The following is an 18571-nucleotide window of genomic DNA, read 5'->3' on the forward strand; positions in this document are numbered from 1 at the left end:
GCCTCCTTTTGATGTCAGGATTTTGTCTTCCTACAAGTTAGTTCTTGTAAAGGGGAAGCTTTGACGGCATCTGAGCTGAAGCAGGCAGCTCTGTAGGTGCTGTCTTTGTGTACTGAGCCCTTGAGGTACACAGCCTCCTGAGGCAGTCCTTTCTGACTTCATCCTCAGGATCCTACTGCCTTATTGTTCTGCTAAGTTCCAGTGCCAACTCCATGCAGGCTGTGCCACAGAAAAGGGGGGTTGTGCTCTTCCAAAGCCTTGATCTTGTTAAATATTATGCGTTTCTAATAGGCCAGGCTGGACATGCCAGGTGTCTGTCTGTCTCTCTGTTTACACTCCTTTGATTTGCAGTTGCAAAAAAACATTTCAGGAGTGCAGTGCGAGGCATTCTGCATTCTGTTCCCATGAACATGGAGGGACATTTGAGTACTGGCCAGCTAAAACTTCTCCCCAGGACTGTGGTGTGCCCGCTCCAAGCCATCTTAAAGGCTGGGGGGCAGTGGGGGTGACTGGAACAGAGACACGCTGCCTCTCACCTGCCCCGTGCTTCATGTACGGTGACTTTGCAGTGACATTTGCAGCTTGATCCGTGTTTCTCTGTCAAGACTTTCAGCAGTCCTGCAGCTGTGATGTTTATTTGTCTTGTGTTAGGTGGCAGAATGTCTGGGAGGGCACCGGGAACCTGAGGCCATTTTACTACTCTTGCCCCAAATGCTGCTGGTACAGTTCCCATGAGGCCTGGAGAACTTGGGCACCCCAGTCCCTGTCCCCTAACAAGACTTGGCTACCACAGCTTGCCTCTTCCTTTCCCCCTCCCCATTTCCTCTCCCCCTCCCCATTTCCTCTCCCCCTTTCTCTCCTCCCCTTTTTTCTTCCCCCTCCTTCCTTTCTCTTCCCCTCTTTCTTTCTCCTCTTGTCCCCTCTTCTGTCTTCTACTCCCCACCTCTCCTCCCCCTCTCTTTTTCTTCTTTTTCTCCCTGAGGGATCTGTTTAGAAAATTCTTTTTCTTTCTCTCATCTTCCTTTTTCTGGGGGAATTGTTTAAAGATCGACACCCTGACTTTCTGAGAGGAGGGACCCTCAGTTGGGTGTGTTCCAAGACCACCCCACTGCATCCTTGAAAGTGGGGTTGTATTCTGCACATTTGAAAAGGAGCCCTTCTGGGAATACCCCAGAAATGGCTGTATTTGTGAAATGTAGTTTAGTTTGTTGTCCCGTTTGCCTAAACTGCTTTTTTCTTCCTGAGTGGTTTAAATCTGTCGTGAATTCTCCATGCAATGATTGGACAGGGCAAGACTCGGCTTTCCCATCTGTTCTCTGTTTGCATTTGGGCACCATTTCAGAAACCACACGGGAAAAGTTTATAGGCAAACATTATAAAAAGTGACAGTCTGAAGTGCTGCTATCGCTGGCTTGGCAGCATAAAGTGTTACCTGAAGTAGCTTACCGTTTTCAAACGCTCTCTAGCTGCTTTGGCGTCTCAAGACACCCTTCTTGACAACACTCGTGGTGAATTCAGCTGGATGCGTGCATGGTGAAGCCACATAAGTCGAAGCCTTTTCTGACATTTCACAGGATTCTCCTCCTCTGGTTGCATCTATGATACAGCAGGGATTCTTCCCTTTGTTTGCTTACAGAGAGACAAACTCTTGCAGCCTGGCAATGGGAGCATCAGTGTGATGTTGCACCTAGAGATCAGAACTTCTGCCTGGATCTGCTGAGGGACTTGAAGAATCAAGCGGTCCCTGCCTCAGTTTCCCTTTCTCCCCAGTGGGAGGCCTCGAAGTTCTAAATTTCTGGGGGCTCTTGAGGAATATCAATTTGAGGGATTGCCTAGGAAGGAAGGAGGCTCAGTTTAGGGTAGACGACCATTGCTGCTCCTACCGTTCACTTGCTGGCTAGCTGTAGAAGTACACTTCTCTTGTATTTTTTGAATGTCCGAGTAGTTATTTTTTGGGGAAGCTGCCTGATGTGTAATATGCTATCAATGCTTCTCAAGTATGTGGAATCCTAGGGGAAAACACACATGGATGCAGTCAAATGTCCTAGCAGCACAGCACCTGCTTAGCTCATGGGCTGGCAAGGAGAAGTGAGTGTGTCGAGTCCTCCCAGAAAGTAAACTTGGCACCTTGTTTGTTCAGTAATTTTAGTTAATGTGACGAAGAATGTCTAGCACTAGTCGGGTGTGTCCCAGTTTGCTTGTTTCTTTTTGAATATAAGTTTATATTATGGTAACATATTTTCTGTGTGTGGAAACCTCTGGAGGAGCATTTGGTGCAGAGCAGAGGATGGGCCCGGTGAACAGTGTGCCACAACGTCAGAAACACTGAATCCAGGAAATGTTAGTATCGCCATTAAAAGACGCTGTTTAGAGTCTTTGCCCCGTGTCAGCTGGCATGTTGCACAGAGTAGGCTGGGAAGGTGGGTGGAGGCGGGGAGGGAGAGGCCGCTGCATGGAAGGGGATCCAAGTCCAGGAGGAAGAGAGGGGGCAGTGGGTACAGCATGCCTGGTGTAGTGGGATCAGCAGGAAGTCTTGGCCCCTCCTAGGACAGTGGGAGATGTGACTCAGAGACGCAGTCACAGAATACAGGAGCGATCTTTGCACGGAGCAGTTCTGAGCTCACCTGAGGTGTTCAAACACAGTGGAGAAGCCACAGCCCGTGGGAAACCAAATGGTTTCCAGGGCAGCGAGGGACAGGCAGAGCCAGCTGTGTGGGCTCCATGTTCTTGGCAGTCTGGCCCAAGATGGCTCTGAGATGTGCATCAGGGGCCTGCAGGCCGGATCAGTGGGGGCGCTGGGTGGCCTGAGAGGGGACTGGTTGGCATTCTGCTCTCCCCATTGAGGTCCTGCACCCTCCTTGGGCTCGCCCCCTGCCCTTCAGTTGTTTCTCTTTTCCCTTCTTATTGTTTCAACCTGTCCCTCCCTTGCTTCTCATTCTTTTGCTTTTATTCACCCCTTTCTCCCTTCTCCCTAGCATGTGCTTAAAGACTTCTAGGACAGACAGGGATGTGTGCGGCTTCATTAATTACTACAGACACTGCTCACCCCCAAGCAGGGCCTTTTGTGAAATGGCCGCTTGGAAGAGAGGATTTCCTGTGGTTTGATTTTACCAAGACAGCCTTTGTTGATTGGAGACTTTGAAATTGGGATGCCTTGACTTTTATGAATGAACATCATTATTTTACTGATGTATTTGGGGAAGATATTGTACTTGCCTTGAAGCTCATCATCAGATTGGAAAACTGAATGACAGTTTTGACTTGGTTTCACTGGAAACAAGGTCTGTGTTTAGTTCATCATGTCATCATCACTGTCCATTGAGATGGTAAGGCATCAGTAAAAATGTTTTATATATGGAGAGAAAAACCCAGATGCCCTCTGATTGTCCTTCAAGTGCAGTGGTGCTCAAAATCATGGTGAGCACTTACAGCCTTGGAGAATCACAGGGACAGTGACCATCATCAGCTGAGTGGGTAGTGTTGGAAGATCGAGTTCACATTGTTTGGCTCATTGGAGCCTACAAATAATACCTGGATGTTTGGTTATTCCTGTTCTTCAGCATCTGAGGGACCTGCAGCTGAGAGTTTAGGCAGGATGGAAAGAACCTTTAACTAGGGGTATCACCCTCTTGCCTTCAGGACAGCGCCCCGTTACTAAACATTTGTGTCTAGCCCTGAACATGTCTCAACCCCTGCCCACGATCCCTTACTGTCCTGACTCCTGCTGGTTCAACTGGCAGGTGGTGGTGTATTTTTGGTGGCATTGATTTCAGCAACTCAGATACCCTGTTTCTGCGGACTTTGTTTCATTGATTTCCTATGAAGGAAGGAATTCTCAGTGAACTTTATTTATTTATTTATGTTTTTGGTACCGGGAATTGAACTCGGGTCCTTGCACTTGCATAGCAGGCGGTGAAACCACTGAGCTAAATTCCTGGCCCTCTCAGTGAACTTTAAAACAGAAGTTAGTCTGCCTTTGTCAGGAGAGGGACCTGGCTTCTGTTTATCCGAACGAAGGGCAGGAAAGAAGCAGATGGGCTGGGAGGGTCCCAGTCATGTCCCCTTTCAGGGAAGGGAACTTTGCTGCTTTAGTCCAGCTGCTTCCTTGCTCTGTAATCCTTGATGATCAGTTTGGCAGAGGAAAGCAAATTCCAGAACATTCTTGATGACTTGCTGATCATATGATGTGGTCATAATAAATACTGATTATTTATGACCAAGGATGAGCTGATGTAAATTCCTTCCAACATTGTGGGTGCTGTCTCAGTAATTATTGAAGACATGGGACCCAGATAACATAGGATCTTTGCTTTATGCAGCCGAAAAAGAGTTTGGACGGAATAGCTTTGGGGCTCCATCAGTTCTGATGTTGTATGAATCGGTGACTCTAGGATGCTGGGAGTGCAGTGGTAGATGGTCTGAGATTTGGGGCCAAACTGAATTTCTCTTTCCTCTCTATTTGTATTTCTCTTCCTTTCTCTGTTCATATCCAGAGTTCCAATTCTTTCTGTTAGTCACTCAATTTGGCTTCCTCCTGACTTAAACTGGCTTGGGAGACCTGATCTGAGAGTCTTCAACCAAGTTCTCAATATTTTTCCAAGTTTGTCCTTCACTTCCCAGCCAAATGATTGTCCTTTGGAGAAGAGCCTTCTGTGATTATCTCATACCATGGGGGCGAAGAGGTTTCTTAAAGGCAAGACTGTAAGTGTTTTCATCCTTGCAGGCCATAGGGTCTCTGTTGCAACTACTCAACTCTGCCCTTATAACACAAAAGCAGCCTCAGACAATACATAAATGAATGAGTATGGCAGTGCTCCAAGAAAACTGTGTTTACAAAAGCAAACTGCAGCTGGTTTGGCCCCTGGGCCATGGTTTGCCAGCTCCTGCTATAGACTGAGCCCTTGCCCACCATATCTGTGTAGGGCCCTGTCTTTCTGTGTTCTTCTTCCTCATATTTAAGACCCCACTGGAAGCTGCACAAGGGCAGGGACTTTGTCCTATCTCCTGTTGATTCCTGAGTATCGAGCACAAAGTTTTGCCTGTGGTAGGTGCTCAGTAAACACTTGAAGCATAACCTGCTTGCCAGTTGGGACTTTCTTGCAGTCCTTGTTTTGGGGGTATGTTTGTCCATGTTGTTGGATTCCTATTTTCTTTTGTGTGGTTATCTCTGTGTTTGTGTACTGCTTAACAGCTGAGCTCTTGGCTTGTGTTTCTTTGGAGGGGCCCCTTTTGGGTGTCCTGGGACCCCTGTTTTGGCTGATGGTGAGGGGTGGGATTTCTTGGGCCAGATGCTTCTTAAATAGTGGGACTGGAGCATGAATTGAATTTATTTGAATCATATGGGTGATTTGTCCTTTTGAGTGGGTTCTGGGCAAAACAATTGCCTTGTGATGCTGCCCGATTGGGAGCCGTCCCAGCGCTAGGCAGGAAGCTTTGTGTTTTCTGGGCCTGAGACTCCTCGTACCATTCACAGCTCTCCCTGTAGGGATGAAAGCGTGTTTCACAGACCCTCGTGGACACCCTCGCCAGCAGCTCTGGCTATTCTTCTTAAAGGTCAATGGCCTCCTCCCACCTCTTTTTGGAGCAGTTGTGTGGGTTGGATCTTCTTGGGCCCCATCCTGCCCTGCGTATTTGGCAATTGTTATGATGTTCAATGTGGCCACCTCCCTTGTGTGTGCTGAATAAGCCCTGGGATGGAGGTGGGGGCACAAAGACCCTCAAGACCTAAGCCCTCATTCTGGGAGCTTGATATCTCCTTGGGGAAACAGGACACACTCTTAAAAAGCTGGGGAGGCAGGCAGATGTAGGCTGAGATCAGTTACTTCTGGCCAGGTGACTGATGCAGGGTAGCTTGTCACGCTGGATTTGAACCTCAAAGGATGAGTTAGTTTCAGCAGGAAAGAGAAAAGGGAAGGGTAAAGAAGAGAAAGTCATAGGATGCAGAGGAGGCTGAGAATCCCTGGACGTGTGTGGTGGGCTTGGTGGGCAGAGTGGCATTGGCTTTGTTATGTGGAGTGAGGGGCGAGCAGCATTCAGCATTGTTAGGAGATTTGTTTGTACCCGGTGGAGATTGCTTCTCAGCTGTCATGACATTTTGCTGTTTTTTTGTTTTTTGGGGTTAGGGCCTCTAGGCTTTTATCATTTTGAAGGACAAAACAAAACAAAACGGCATGTTCTAGTTCACCCAGCACAGAACTAAATTTCCCAACCAGCACAATACTGATCTAATCCTGAGTGTGCATGAAAATTGACCGAGAAGCAGTTTGTGGAAGGATCCATTCCATTCCCTTGAATTTGAGGCATTTCATTTTAAACAACTTGGCTTTGTGACAACAGACCAAGTATAGCACAAATAATTAGATAAGTAAGAGTGTATGTGAGGCACACATACATTCATGATGAATGAACACATTTGTAAAACTCAATGTTTTTTAAAAATTATATTGGTACATTGAAGGTATACAATATAATGACATTCATCATTGGAAATTTGCACTTTTACAGAATCCATCTTGGTTCTTATTTTTTTTTGGGAAAGAGGAACCCTGCTCCACTGCTGGTGGGAGTGTAGACTGGTGCAACCACTGTGGAAATCAGTATGGAGATACCTCAAAGAACTAGGACTGGAAGTCCCATTTGACCCCACTATTCTCCTGCTGGGGATCTTCCCCCCAAAATTAAAAGAATCATACCACAGTGATATATGAGCACACATGTTCATAGCAGCGCAATTCGTGATAGCTAAAACTCAGTGTTTTTATGAATAAAAAGTTCCACAGTAATAGGATTTCCCAGGGTTTACAATGTAAGAAAGCTTTGGTTTGGCAGTTGACTTAGACATTTGCTTGCAGAATGTCCTTCCACACTGGGTGTCAGTGTGGACACTGAGGAGGGGCAGCTTTTGAGGGTGCTTCCTGTGGGGACTGTCATGATGCTCACATCTACCCTCTAGGTGAGGGCCGCATCCTGGCATTGTGGAGCGCAGGGAGAGGTAGATGCCTCCGGGGGTCATTTGCGGAACTAGAACAGCTTCTCCCGGGAATGAACGGGCCTCCACTGACCTTTGTTGGACATTCTCTCCTCTCCCTCCTTCCCATCTGTCTCTATCTTCTCTCCCACCTTTCTGCAGAGCCACCAACCAAATACCAAATCTCTCAACCAGAAGTTTACGTGGCTGCGCCAGGGGAGTCGCTAGAATTGCGCTGCCTGTTGAAAGATGCCGCCCTGATCAGTTGGACTAAGGATGGGGTACACTTGGGGCCCAACAATAGGACAGTGCTTATTGGGGAGTACTTGCAGATAAAAGGCGCCACACCTAGAGACTCCGGCCTCTATGCTTGTACTGCCTCTAGGACTGTAGACAGTGAAACTTGGTACTTCATGGTGAATATCACAGGTGAGTTGGTCCGCGAGTGTTACGCTCTCTCTTCTCGGTAGTCATTTTCTGGGTAGAATTTTTTCAGCCAAGTGAAATCATAGTGAGGCGTGTCTCTTGGCCGTGAGACACATAACCTCAGAGTTTGCTATTGATCTTTTTCATTTTTAATTATTTTTAAGACGGGGTCTTACTGTGTTGCTACACAAGTCTCAAACTCCTGGGCTCAAGTGATCTTCCTGCCTCAGCCTTCCAGCTAGCTGGTACTGTAGGTGTGTACTACACACCCAGCTGATCCTGATGATCTACTTTTGAAATTCTTCCCTGGAATCTGATGCACCAGAGAAGCTGATCATTACAAATGGCAGAAATCTCATGTGCAAAGTAACATTCTTTTTGAGACAGAACACTTTTTATATAAAAGCAGAATCTCTTTTTCCTCCGCATCACCAATATCCTTGGCATTGAGAATACAGGATTGAAATTTGAAAGCTCCAGATTTTTGATTTCTTTATTAAAATTTCTCTCCTCGGCTTTCCTTCCACGCAGTGAGAAGTACCAAACAGGCCCCCTTTGTGGGGAGTTTAAAGTTCTGTTTCAGACTACAGGTAACCATCAGAAGGGCCCCAGAGGGGCTAGGTCTTGTTAAGGATTAATTCTATTCTTGATGGGGATCCAAATGCTGAAAAGTTTTGTTGGAATTTTTTTTTTTTTTTTTTTTACTATTACACAGTCAGTAAATTTGTTGGAGACTTGAATCTGTTTGAAGTTTAAAATCCAGTTCCAGAATATCCAATTTTATAGCATGTTTAAATAACGTGAAAGCAGAAAACATTGAGAATCATAACGGAGACCAACTGTCATCACAGAGACTCTAAGCCATTAAAACCTTCTTAACTAAACATGGTCTGAGACTTTCCTTGTGGGCTCCCTGGGTCGTTCGTTGAATTCACTTTAGAGAAAGGCTGGCTTAGTTGTAGATAATCTCACACTTTGACTTTGCAAAAGCACCTCCATGGATATGTTCTTTTGTACACAGATGCCATCTCATCCGGAGATGATGAAGATGACACGGATGGCTCTGAAGATTTTGTCAGTGAGAACAGTAACAACAAGAGTAAGTAACTGCCCACCTCTGAAGGTCCTCAGGAGAGGAGCGGAGGGGAGTCCTGGCTGTCACCTGTCTTCCTGTCAACTCTTCGGCGCCATGTTGTGTCCCGTGGCCCTTGCTGTCCCTGCTGTTTCTACTGTCCCGGCTTTCAAACTGACAAATAAACCAGTGCTGCTGCCCACCCTTTTCTACTGCTCGTCTTTTCTTCTTGTGTCACTCTCTTCAAACCAATTACTTTCTTTCCATGGTTTTCCTTTTCCCTTTGGGTTTTCACTGTTTGGAGATGTAAACCTAGTAGGACCATGTATCATCTTGGTTTCTTATAACCATTGATTGTGGTTGACTTAACCCAGCGGTTCTTGACCATGGCCGATTGCCTACCCCTGCTCCTCTAGAACACTTGGTAATGTCTGGTTGTCACATTTGGGGAGGGTACCAGTGACACCTCACAGGTCAGGACCAAGAATGCTGCTGGTGAATGTGTATCTTACAATGCACAGCTTAGCTCTAGGGACAGAAAATTATCGTGTCCAAAGTGTCAGCTGAGGCTGAGGAACCCTGGCCTTCTAAATGATGTGCCTCTCACATGAGGAAATAAGGAAAGTATTTCTTGCCTTGTAGTCAGGAATGGGAAAGGGGCCTAAGGGTTGTTTGTTTATCTTAAGGCAGTTAACTGTGAGCACTAACACTTGAGACGTTGTTTCCTTAGTGGGTAAGAAAGTGGCTGGCCTGTTGGAGTTGGTTTGAATCATATTTCACCACTTCTCAGTTGCTTGTTTAACTTCTGTGCTTGTTTCTTAAACTGTAAGATGGGTATAATAATAATAATATCTTCTGGGTTGTTATGAGGATTAAATGAGTTAATATTTGTATCTGTGGTCAGAAGGGTGCTTGTGAACGCTTGCTCTATAAGGAAAGTAAAATCCAGCCCCAGCCGCATTCACCATTGATGTGACTGGAATTTTCCCACAGGGATGGCACATTGGTCACTGGGGTTCTGTGCTCATGTGGCATATTCTACATTTTCTCAAAAGGATTTTTGCCAATTAAGTACATGTAGACAAGGCCTAAATAATTAGACAATTATTAAAATAGGCGCAGGGTTTTTAAAAATAGACTTCTAAAGATAAGTTTGAGGTTTATAGGAAAATTAAGGGGAAGCTACAGAGATTTCCCATAAAACCCCTCCCCAGGGATAGCCTCTCCCATTGTCCGCACCCTCTCCTGGCTGTGGTATTTCTGCTACAGTTGATGAATCTACGTTGGCACATTGTAATCACCCAAACTTCATAATTTATGCTGGGTTCATTCCTAGTGTCATACTTTCTGTGGGTTTGGACACATGGAAAATGACCTGTAGCCACCACTGTAGTATTGTACAGAGTAATTTTCACTGCCCTACATATCTGTGCTCCACTTATGTCTCCCTCTCTTCCAAACCTTGGCAACCACTGATCTTTTTATTATCTCCAGAGTGTTGCCTTCTAGAATGTCATACAGTTGGAATCATATGCTATGTAGCTTTTTCAGATTGGCTTCTTCTATTTAGTACTATGTATTTAATTTTTTCTTTGGGTTTCACAATATCTTATTTCTTTTTAGCACTCAGTACTATTCCATTGTCTTTATGTACCACAATTTATTTACCTACTTTAAAGGACTCCTTAGTTGCTTCCAAGTTTTAGTAATTATGAATTTAGTAATTACAAACATCTATGTACAGGTTTTTGTTTAGATGTAAGTTTTCAGCTCTTCTGGGTAAATACCAGTGAGTATGATTTTTTGGTGATAGAGTGTGTTCAGATTTAGAGGGAGTCACCAACCTGCTTTCCAAAGTAGCTGTGCAATTTTGCATTCCCACCGGCAATGAATAAGTACCTATTGGTCCTTATCCTCACCAGTGTTTGGTGGTGTCAGTATTCTGGAGTTTGGCCATTCTAGTAGGTGTGTGATGGTAACTCCTTGTTTTAATTTGCATTTCCCTCATGATGGATGATGTAAAACAGTCTTTTTATCTGCTGTATGTCTTCTTTGGTGAGGTATCTGTTAAGGCTTTTTGCTCATTTTTTAAGTGGTTTGTGTTCTTATTATTGTAAGAGTTCTTTGTATATTTTGGATACAGTCCTTTGGTTTTCGAGAATATTTCCTTTTGTCTGTGGCTTGTCTTTTCATTTTTTTGACAGTGTCTATCACAGAGTAAAATTTTAAATTTATATCAAGTCCAGCTTATCAGTTCTTTCATGGATTATGCCACTGGTATCACATCTGAAAAGACTTCAGCAAATCCAAGATGAACTCTGTGTTGTTGCATAGGAGTTTTATAGTTTTTTGTTTTACATTTAGATCACAGTTGTGATCAATTTTAAGTTAATTTTTGTAGATTCTGTGTCTAGATTTTAAAAAAAATCTGTGGATATCCAGTTGCTTCTGCATCATTTGTGGAAAAAATAATCATTTAGCCCCAGGGCTTTAAAAAAAAGTTAGTACACATTTGCTATACGAAGTTTACATCTTAGGAGGTAGGCACATGCACTTAACACGGCTCGATTCCTTTTTATTCCCTTCCCCTCCCCACCCACCTTCCTACCTCCACTTCTTAGTCACCTGCCCCCATTTTCATTATTGCTGCTAAGAAGAGAAGATAGATGTTATTAGGTACTTGGGATAAATGTGTTAAAGACAGATCTGCCCCTGAGTCTCCTGGTAGCCTGGGCAAAAATGGAACTATTTTGATAGCTTTTACTTTTTTTTTTTTGGTACTGGGGATCGAACTTGGGTCCTTGAGCTTGCGAGGTGGGCAGCGCAACCACTGAGGTAAATCTCCAGCTGCTTTTATTTTTTGGCAAGAAGAACCTTAGAGTAGAGGTCCACAAAGTGCTTTCCCTGGGTGGGCTACATCAGCATCACCTGGCAACTTATTAGAATCTGCAGTTCTCAGACCCACTGAGCAGAAATTGAGAGTAAGTAATGAGTGAGAACCACTGGCTCGGGGGCAGGAACAGGAGGATCCTTCCTGAATGGGAGTTTACCCTTAGTTGTCTTGTCCATAAAACAGGGAATAAGAAGGTGAGTGAACGTGTCTTCTGTGACTGGAACGAGCCTTCTGAAGGGACTATTATTAATCATGAAACACTGGTACAGCAGAGCATGTTGCTTGCATCTTCTTTGGCTCTGGCATGAAGCTGGAGGCAGAGAAGTCGAGGGCCTGTGCTGACAGACTCCATGCTGACTGCTGGCTCTGTCCACACCACCAGTCATCTGAGAAGGTGGGCAGAGCAGTTCCTCTGAAAACTGTGACTCAGTGACCAAGGGCAGAGCTTTGAGTCAGGCTCATTGTTTGTGGGTGTCCCAGGGTCATGCTGGGGGCAGAATGAGAATTGTTTGCATAGTTGTTTACAGCTCTTAAGTGACAGGTGTGGGTGCCATTGCCCTCGGTTTGGCTATCCTGGTGGTCACGTGCCCTGCCTGGGTGTGCATCATGGAGAACCCATGGGAAGTGATGGAATGCACGGCATGGCAGGTGTAGGTTATGTACCTGCTGGCCAAGTGCAGAGCATCGCTCTCTGCTGACTCAGAAGGCTGGTCCACAGTGCACTCTGGGTTTGCCAGGCTGTGCCATGTAGAAGGGTCAGGCTGAAGAGTGCCACGTGTAACGATCGCCAGCCAGTAGTGCATTAGCCATGCTTTTACCTTGCAAGTAGGGCTTTTTGTAATTAGCTCTCGAATGACACCTACCCTGTCCCGAAATGAGTGCTCTGCAGTGATTAAGGGTTAGTGTTAGCTGTACCAGGGAGATACTGCTGTTGGGAGGTGCCTCTGTTTGGTGCCTGTGAAACATTAGATGCTATTTAAAGTGATAGCAGTTCTTAGCTGGCTACTTGGCCTCTGCCATCTGTTAGTGTGATTAGGCTGGTCTGATTCACAGGTGGAGCCTGGGGCTGCTGAGATTAAGCAGCTGTGGCCTGTGTGGACAGAGGAATGCCATGGCTGGGGTAATTGGCAAGGCAGGAAAGGGGATGTTGCCACTAAAACAATTTTTTGCCACCTCATGTGTCAAATGCCTGACCTGATTAATAGGGAAAATTGCAGAAGCACCGAATTCTTTGCATTTTCAACCACCTGGAAATACCCGTGTGTCCACATTGATTCCTTTGGTGCCTTCTGATTGTCTGGAAATGCCTCTGGGGTGTACTTGAATGTTCCTCCTTAGGAAAGTTAACAAGTGATGCACGAGAGACCCTGTGCTGGCAGTGACATTTTGGGGGGGCTTTGTTAGGGAGATTTTTTTCTCATTGCATATAAGGCATTGCTTATTTAGTTCTGTATCTTCCAGCTTGAAAAAAATTGCAGTTTATTCCTTTTGCTGATATGCTAGATTGCTGTCTATCTAAGCATGGTTACAAATAACCTGTCAGGTACAGATCTTTTTAGTTCCGTATAGAGTATAGAAAGCATAGTAGCCAAATACAATGGCAAAGACAACATCAAGAATTAAAATGAGGCTCTGGGTTTAATGCCAGCACTAGGTGGGAAGAAGGAGAACAGGAAAGGTAAAGGAAGGAAAGGAAGAAAGAAAGAATGAAAAATTAAGGTAAGATTGCCAAATTTTGGCCAAGAAAGTGGTTTCTATTAGTATCAAGGTCTTTGATTTTTGTGACAAGATTCTGCAGTAGCTAGGTTGCTCCTGACTCTCAGCTCCTCTTCCCTGACCAGACCTCCTTATTCATATAGGCAGAACAAGTGGCTTGTTTTGAGCATTCACATGTTGTGTTTTATTGTATTATGTGCAACATGACCTAGTTTCGCAGGCCTGGCTTTCTCAGTAGACTGTTCACTTATTGAGAGCAAGAATGAGTCTTTGATGCTGAATGGATATTTTATGAAATTATAGGCCTTACATACATTATTTTTGGATCATATTAAAAATGGGACAGAAGTGTTCAGGTCTGGTCTGTACATGAGGAAAGTAAGCGGGTGTTTCTCAAATAATACTCCTTGGTACTCTATTCCAGAATAATTCACTATCGCAAATGAGTTTTTATTTTAAAATAAATTTGGGAAACACTGCATGCAGTGACCCCTTGGAGATATGCAATATCCAACAGCTTAGTACAACTTCTGAGGAGTTCTACAGAAAAACTATTTAATTTTGCCTTTTCCAAACTTACTGAACATAAGACTCTTTGTAAAATACAGCATCAGCCAAAAAAATTATATACATCAGGGAAAGAAAACATTATACATATTTCAATACTATATTTATCGAGACATTATGAGATTAATACAAGTTACCTTTGGCCTCTACAATTACAAGAGGTGCTCAAATTAGTGGCCATTGGCTTCCAGACATGTATTAGTATAGTGAACTGCTGAAGTGTGTATACATTTTTTGGGGAAATTCTGTATAGCATCTATTAACATCATGTTGCACGCACAGAGAAAACCCTGGAAGGGGCTGATTGGGTGGATCTGGCCACCTCCCCTCACCACCACCCAGATGTGAAGAGCATTCTCTGGTCATATTTCAGCAGCTGACTGGCTGATGACCTCACACTTGCCAGCTCTAGACATTTCCCCAAACAGAGCAATCCTGTGATGTCATTAGAAGCCTGGTTGCCAGGAAATACTGCAGCTATACATGCCCTTCGGTGAAACACATTTTCTCTGGACAGAGAGTTACGATTTCAAAAGCTGATTTTTGAAACACATCCAGGCTGAGGATTTTGGAAGGTTCAGAATTTATGCTTTGACATAGGAAAGTGTAACTTAACTAGTCCTTTCCTTCCCTAGGTACCAGGTATCTTGATGGGTTATGTGGCAGCAAAGTATGTAGACATGCATGCTTACTTATTTCAGGGATTTTTATCACCTTCAGCTGATGTTTAGTGATAATGTTTCCGAAGAGCCTGAGATTTAGTTCTAGAGAAGATCGTGATTAACAAAGTTTAGTTCAGCTGCTTAAGTAGAGGAGGTGATAGAAAGATGGCTGCATCAAGTGCTGGCTGCCAGCCAGGTTGTGTCTTGAGTAAAGAGAGGGAGAGGGAGGAGAGAGAGAGAGATTTTTTATTTTGGTTTCATTCCTGTTGAGACTTGCAGATGTCCTAAACTCCATGTCAGAGAGAAAGGCAAATTATTATTGTTGTTGTTTTTTGTAAATAGGGAAAACAAAGCTACTTAGCCTGAGATTCCGAGAGTCCAAGCTTATTTCATTGATTAACCCACTGATGATAACAAGTCTTAGCTGCCTCTGTTCTGATTGGGCTTTTTACTTGGCAGAGATAGTATCTGAGTTGGTGAATGCAGAATTTTTAGTTGTGTCAACATTTCTAGACATTGAAAAGCACAAAAACAAAACAAAATGCCCAAAGCACTCAGGCCTCCTTAGGTTTTGGAAGTTCTTCATAGTGAAAGCTTCATCAAGAAGTTGGTTAGGGTGTTTTATCACAAATACTGGTGATGGTTTCTATTGAACAGCTTTGCCTTCTCAGTTCCGCACCCCAACTGCAGGCAAGGTGCACAGCCATTGGCTGGAGGGTTTTCCTTTGAAGGCAGATCCTGCCAATTCCCATGGGGCAACGGGCCTGCCAGTGGACTTGAGATATTTCACTGGCTTGCTTGGCTTAAAAAAAAGAATGTGTTTTTGATCGAATGCCATGAGTCGTTGTTTGAATGAGATTTCTTAAATGAAGCCACAGATGTACCTCCTCATAATCACACCCTCACTCTCTTTCCATACTTTGTGAGGTTTGCTTTCTCTTAGTTTATGCCAAACTGAAAACATAAACTGTGGTCCACAGCAAGGATAGTGACGTCTCCCTCTAGCCCCCCCATCAGGGGTCAAAGCATTCAAATGTCCTGATTAGTGATATTTTTAAAAGCCCTAATTATAGATTTAAGACAGAGGCCTTAGTGGGGCTTTAGGGAGTTTGTGAGACTTAATCTAGGAGCTGAAACAGGCTCTTTTTTTATTTTTGCATCAATAAAAATACAGTTGGCAATCATCAGCGTCCATAGCTCACATAAATCTTGAACTTTTGACTTAATTACCATGGGAGAGTTCACAGGGCAGCCTGGAGTGGTTGAAAGAGCAGTGTTCAGGGAGCTGGAAACTTGGAGCTAGCGGCAGCCCGGCCCCTGGCCGTGTGACCTTGATCAAATCGCTTAACCTTGCTGGGTGACATTGATCACATCAGTTATCAGGGCGGATGGTCACCAAGGTCTTTTTTCAGTACAGCATTGTAATATGATTGCATGTTTTTCCTTTAAAACATTGGACTCTACTTTCTTTTTGGTTCCAGAGAGAGAATGTAGACCATGAACCCTAGATGTCAGCATGGGGTATGTAAGGGTTTTTGTGGAGACAAGGCCCACCAGCCTATGGTTTCTCATTAAATTGCAGGACCAGACCCCTCTAGCTGGCTGTGGTGGTACATGCCTGTAATCCCAGCACTTGGAAGGCTGAGGCAGGAGGATTGTCATGATTTCGAGTCCAGGCTGGGCTACACAGTCAGTTCAAGGCTGGCCTGAACTACAAAGCAAAATGCTGTCTCAAACAAAACCAAAACAAACCAAAACCCCTCTAATCCTACCATTTGTTGACAGAACCAATACCTACCTAGCACAAAGATAACTGGAAAAAAATGTTAGAATGGGGAGGGGCCTTTCGGGAACAACTCTCTCACTTTAGAGCCAAGGTGTTGAAGAGTCACAGTCCATCTGTCCATCAACCAGCCCTGGAGTACCTACTCTCTAGGCTGAAGACAGCTCAGGCTGCAGCCTGAAGTTCTGCATCTGTGCTAGTCAGCAGACATCATGGGCAATGCTTTCCAGCACAGACACCCTGATGCGAAAGCCACATCAGTAATGAGGCTGCACCTTCACCATGGGATGACAGGGGTAAAGAAAAGCCAGAGTGCTAGGAAGGAAGTTCCTGTGAAGGTTATAAATCTCTCTTTGATCAACCATGTTTTGAGAGACTTCTGCTGCGTTAAAGTAAAATTCTACTGAACCTTATCACTAATAGGCAATAATGGTTTCAGTGTAACAAAGGTAATGAGTAGGTAGATATCTTACTGTTCCTTTAATTTGCTCATCATTGGTATAATGACTAAGAGTACATTGTTCTTTACTATATATGATGATAGAAGATCTAAGGATGTCAGAGCCTAAAGGACTCTATTTGTGATAGAGGTCAACTTGTTTACAGTGGTTTAGTATAACTTATTTGCATGCCCCCACGGGTTCATGTCACAGTTATCCCTTTATTCATTAAGGGACTTTAAACCCACTCCTATATCCGCCTAAGGTTATACAGAGGGGAGGTATATTAAATAGACACTCATGTATCTGTACTTGATTTCAAACAGTGTGTCCTTGGCTTTCTGATTCATCTTAAAGATGTTGGTGAAACATCTCTTTTGGTCATCTGTCATGTACAAGGGTCACTCCTGCTTTCATAGATCCTTGTTACACCATTTCCTTCTCCAGATGAGAGTGGTTGAAACTCTTCCTGAACCCTGCTATGAAAGAGGTCTTCTTAGCTTCTGGCTTGTCCAAGTGCCCCGGCCTTTCCATGTGGTTAGAAGGCAAAAATGGCAGGAAAGATTGAAGCGAAAAGAGAATACAGAGAACACAGTAAGGGCTGGGGATTCAGCTCAGTGGCACAGCGCCTGCCTCACAAATGCAAGGTCTTGAGTTCAATCCTCAGTACCCCCCCCCCCCCCGCAAATACAGAGAACACAAAGCTGCAGAAGAAGGAAACACAACAGGGTTATTCTTATAATATTGTTATTTTTCTAGACCTTCTGATTCTTTAAAGTAGGAGAAGCTACTATAATATAATAGTTTCATTCTTCCACTATTAAAAAACAATTCTGTGAGCTTGCCATATTAAAGGAAGGCTTAGTGACAAAGGGGTGTCATGCTGTGTGAACTGTGGTGTTCCCCACAGTGAGGCTGCTCAGGCGAACACAAGCCTAGGCAGAGGGTTGGGGTGGTCACCGACAGGCACACAGAGATCCTCAAACGCCTCGGCCAAGTGGCGCTTTCTGTCAGGTCTTGATGAGGGAACGTTGTGAAATTTGATTTCAATCTGCAGCCATGTAGGGGATCTGTTCCTACTTTGGAGATTTGATTTCATGGTGTCCCCAGCCACCTTGGGTCTCAGAGACTGAGCTGAGAAGTTGTGCCTACACTCCGACACATGGTTGGATATCTGTTTTGTGTGAACAGATTTTATAGGTACCCTTTTGATGATTGAAATTTCATCCCAGGGAAGTGGCTACCTGCCAGAAATTCCAGCAAAATTCTTTTACCCCAGTCCTTAAATCATGCCTTAGGTGCTAGGACAAAGGCCCTGGTCACCAGTGTGCTGTTGTCACAGTCCAGGCCTGTGCAGTACATGTGGCCAGGGGCAATCCCTGCGCTAGGTGCAGCTTCGCTGATGGCTTAGCCCAGTGAGAGTAAAAAAGATCAGCATTCCTAGTTCCCTAAGCCAAGTCCCTTTTTTTGATGTTTTGGGGGGACATGAAAATCATGCTTAATAGTATGTAAGCACATATCTGTTGATTTCATTCACGTGAAAAAGAAAAGACATTCCAAAGGACCAGCTTAATGGTAATTGATGCTATCTGAAAGAGTTACTACATTAATATTTAGCTAATTCATGTGAATAGGCTACTGTGTTTACTTAAACAAATGCCATGAGTACAGACACCTGACAGCATGAGGTATGCTTTTCATTTAGGTCAGATTTATAAAAGTCTTTGTGTAGCAACAAAGCTCATTATTTATTTTGTATTCTCAATGGTTTCTTTTCAGTGGATGTGGATGGAGTTTTCTAAGTGGAAGCTTTTATAAAATGAAAGATTATTTGGATTTTTTTTTTTTTGTATATGCCAGGTCCTGAGGGTCTTGTGATAAATGAGAGTCAAGCAGTCTGTGGTAAACTCTCAAAAAAAGAAGTGTTTATGGATATTAGACACTCAAAGCCAAATGGCTACCCAGGTTGCCTGCTTATTGCAAATTCAGCTGGATTCAGAGGAAAGAATGCAACCCCATCTTCTCTCTTCTCTCTTCTCATCTTC

General features: G+C 44.2%; 1 protein-coding gene across 15 annotated transcripts in view; it reads left to right on the top strand.

Moving 5' to 3' along the window:
- Positions 1 to 18571, top strand: part of Fgfr2 (fibroblast growth factor receptor 2) — a 105443-nt gene that overhangs the window by 17568 nt on the left and 69304 nt on the right. For 6 of the 15 annotated variants that reach the window (XM_004838805.4, XM_004838801.4, XM_004838803.4 and 3 more), the window contains exons 3-4: positions 7130 to 7396; positions 8415 to 8492. The exons of 4 other annotated variants lie outside the window; for them this stretch is intronic. In XM_004838805.4, the coding sequence (XP_004838862.1) occupies positions 7130 to 7396; positions 8415 to 8492 (345 nt within the window). The remainder of the gene's footprint in view (positions 1 to 7129; positions 7397 to 8414; positions 8493 to 18571) is intronic. 5 more of the 15 variants (XM_004838807.4, XM_087185204.1, XM_087185207.1 and 2 more) reach the window with 1 other exon arrangement.

This window comes from Heterocephalus glaber, unplaced genomic scaffold (assembly GCF_053883595.1).
Source record: "Heterocephalus glaber isolate CG9 unplaced genomic scaffold, H.glaber_assembly_v1.0 deba00001497, whole genome shotgun sequence".
Classification (NCBI taxonomy): Eukaryota; Metazoa; Chordata; class Mammalia; order Rodentia; family Bathyergidae; genus Heterocephalus; species Heterocephalus glaber.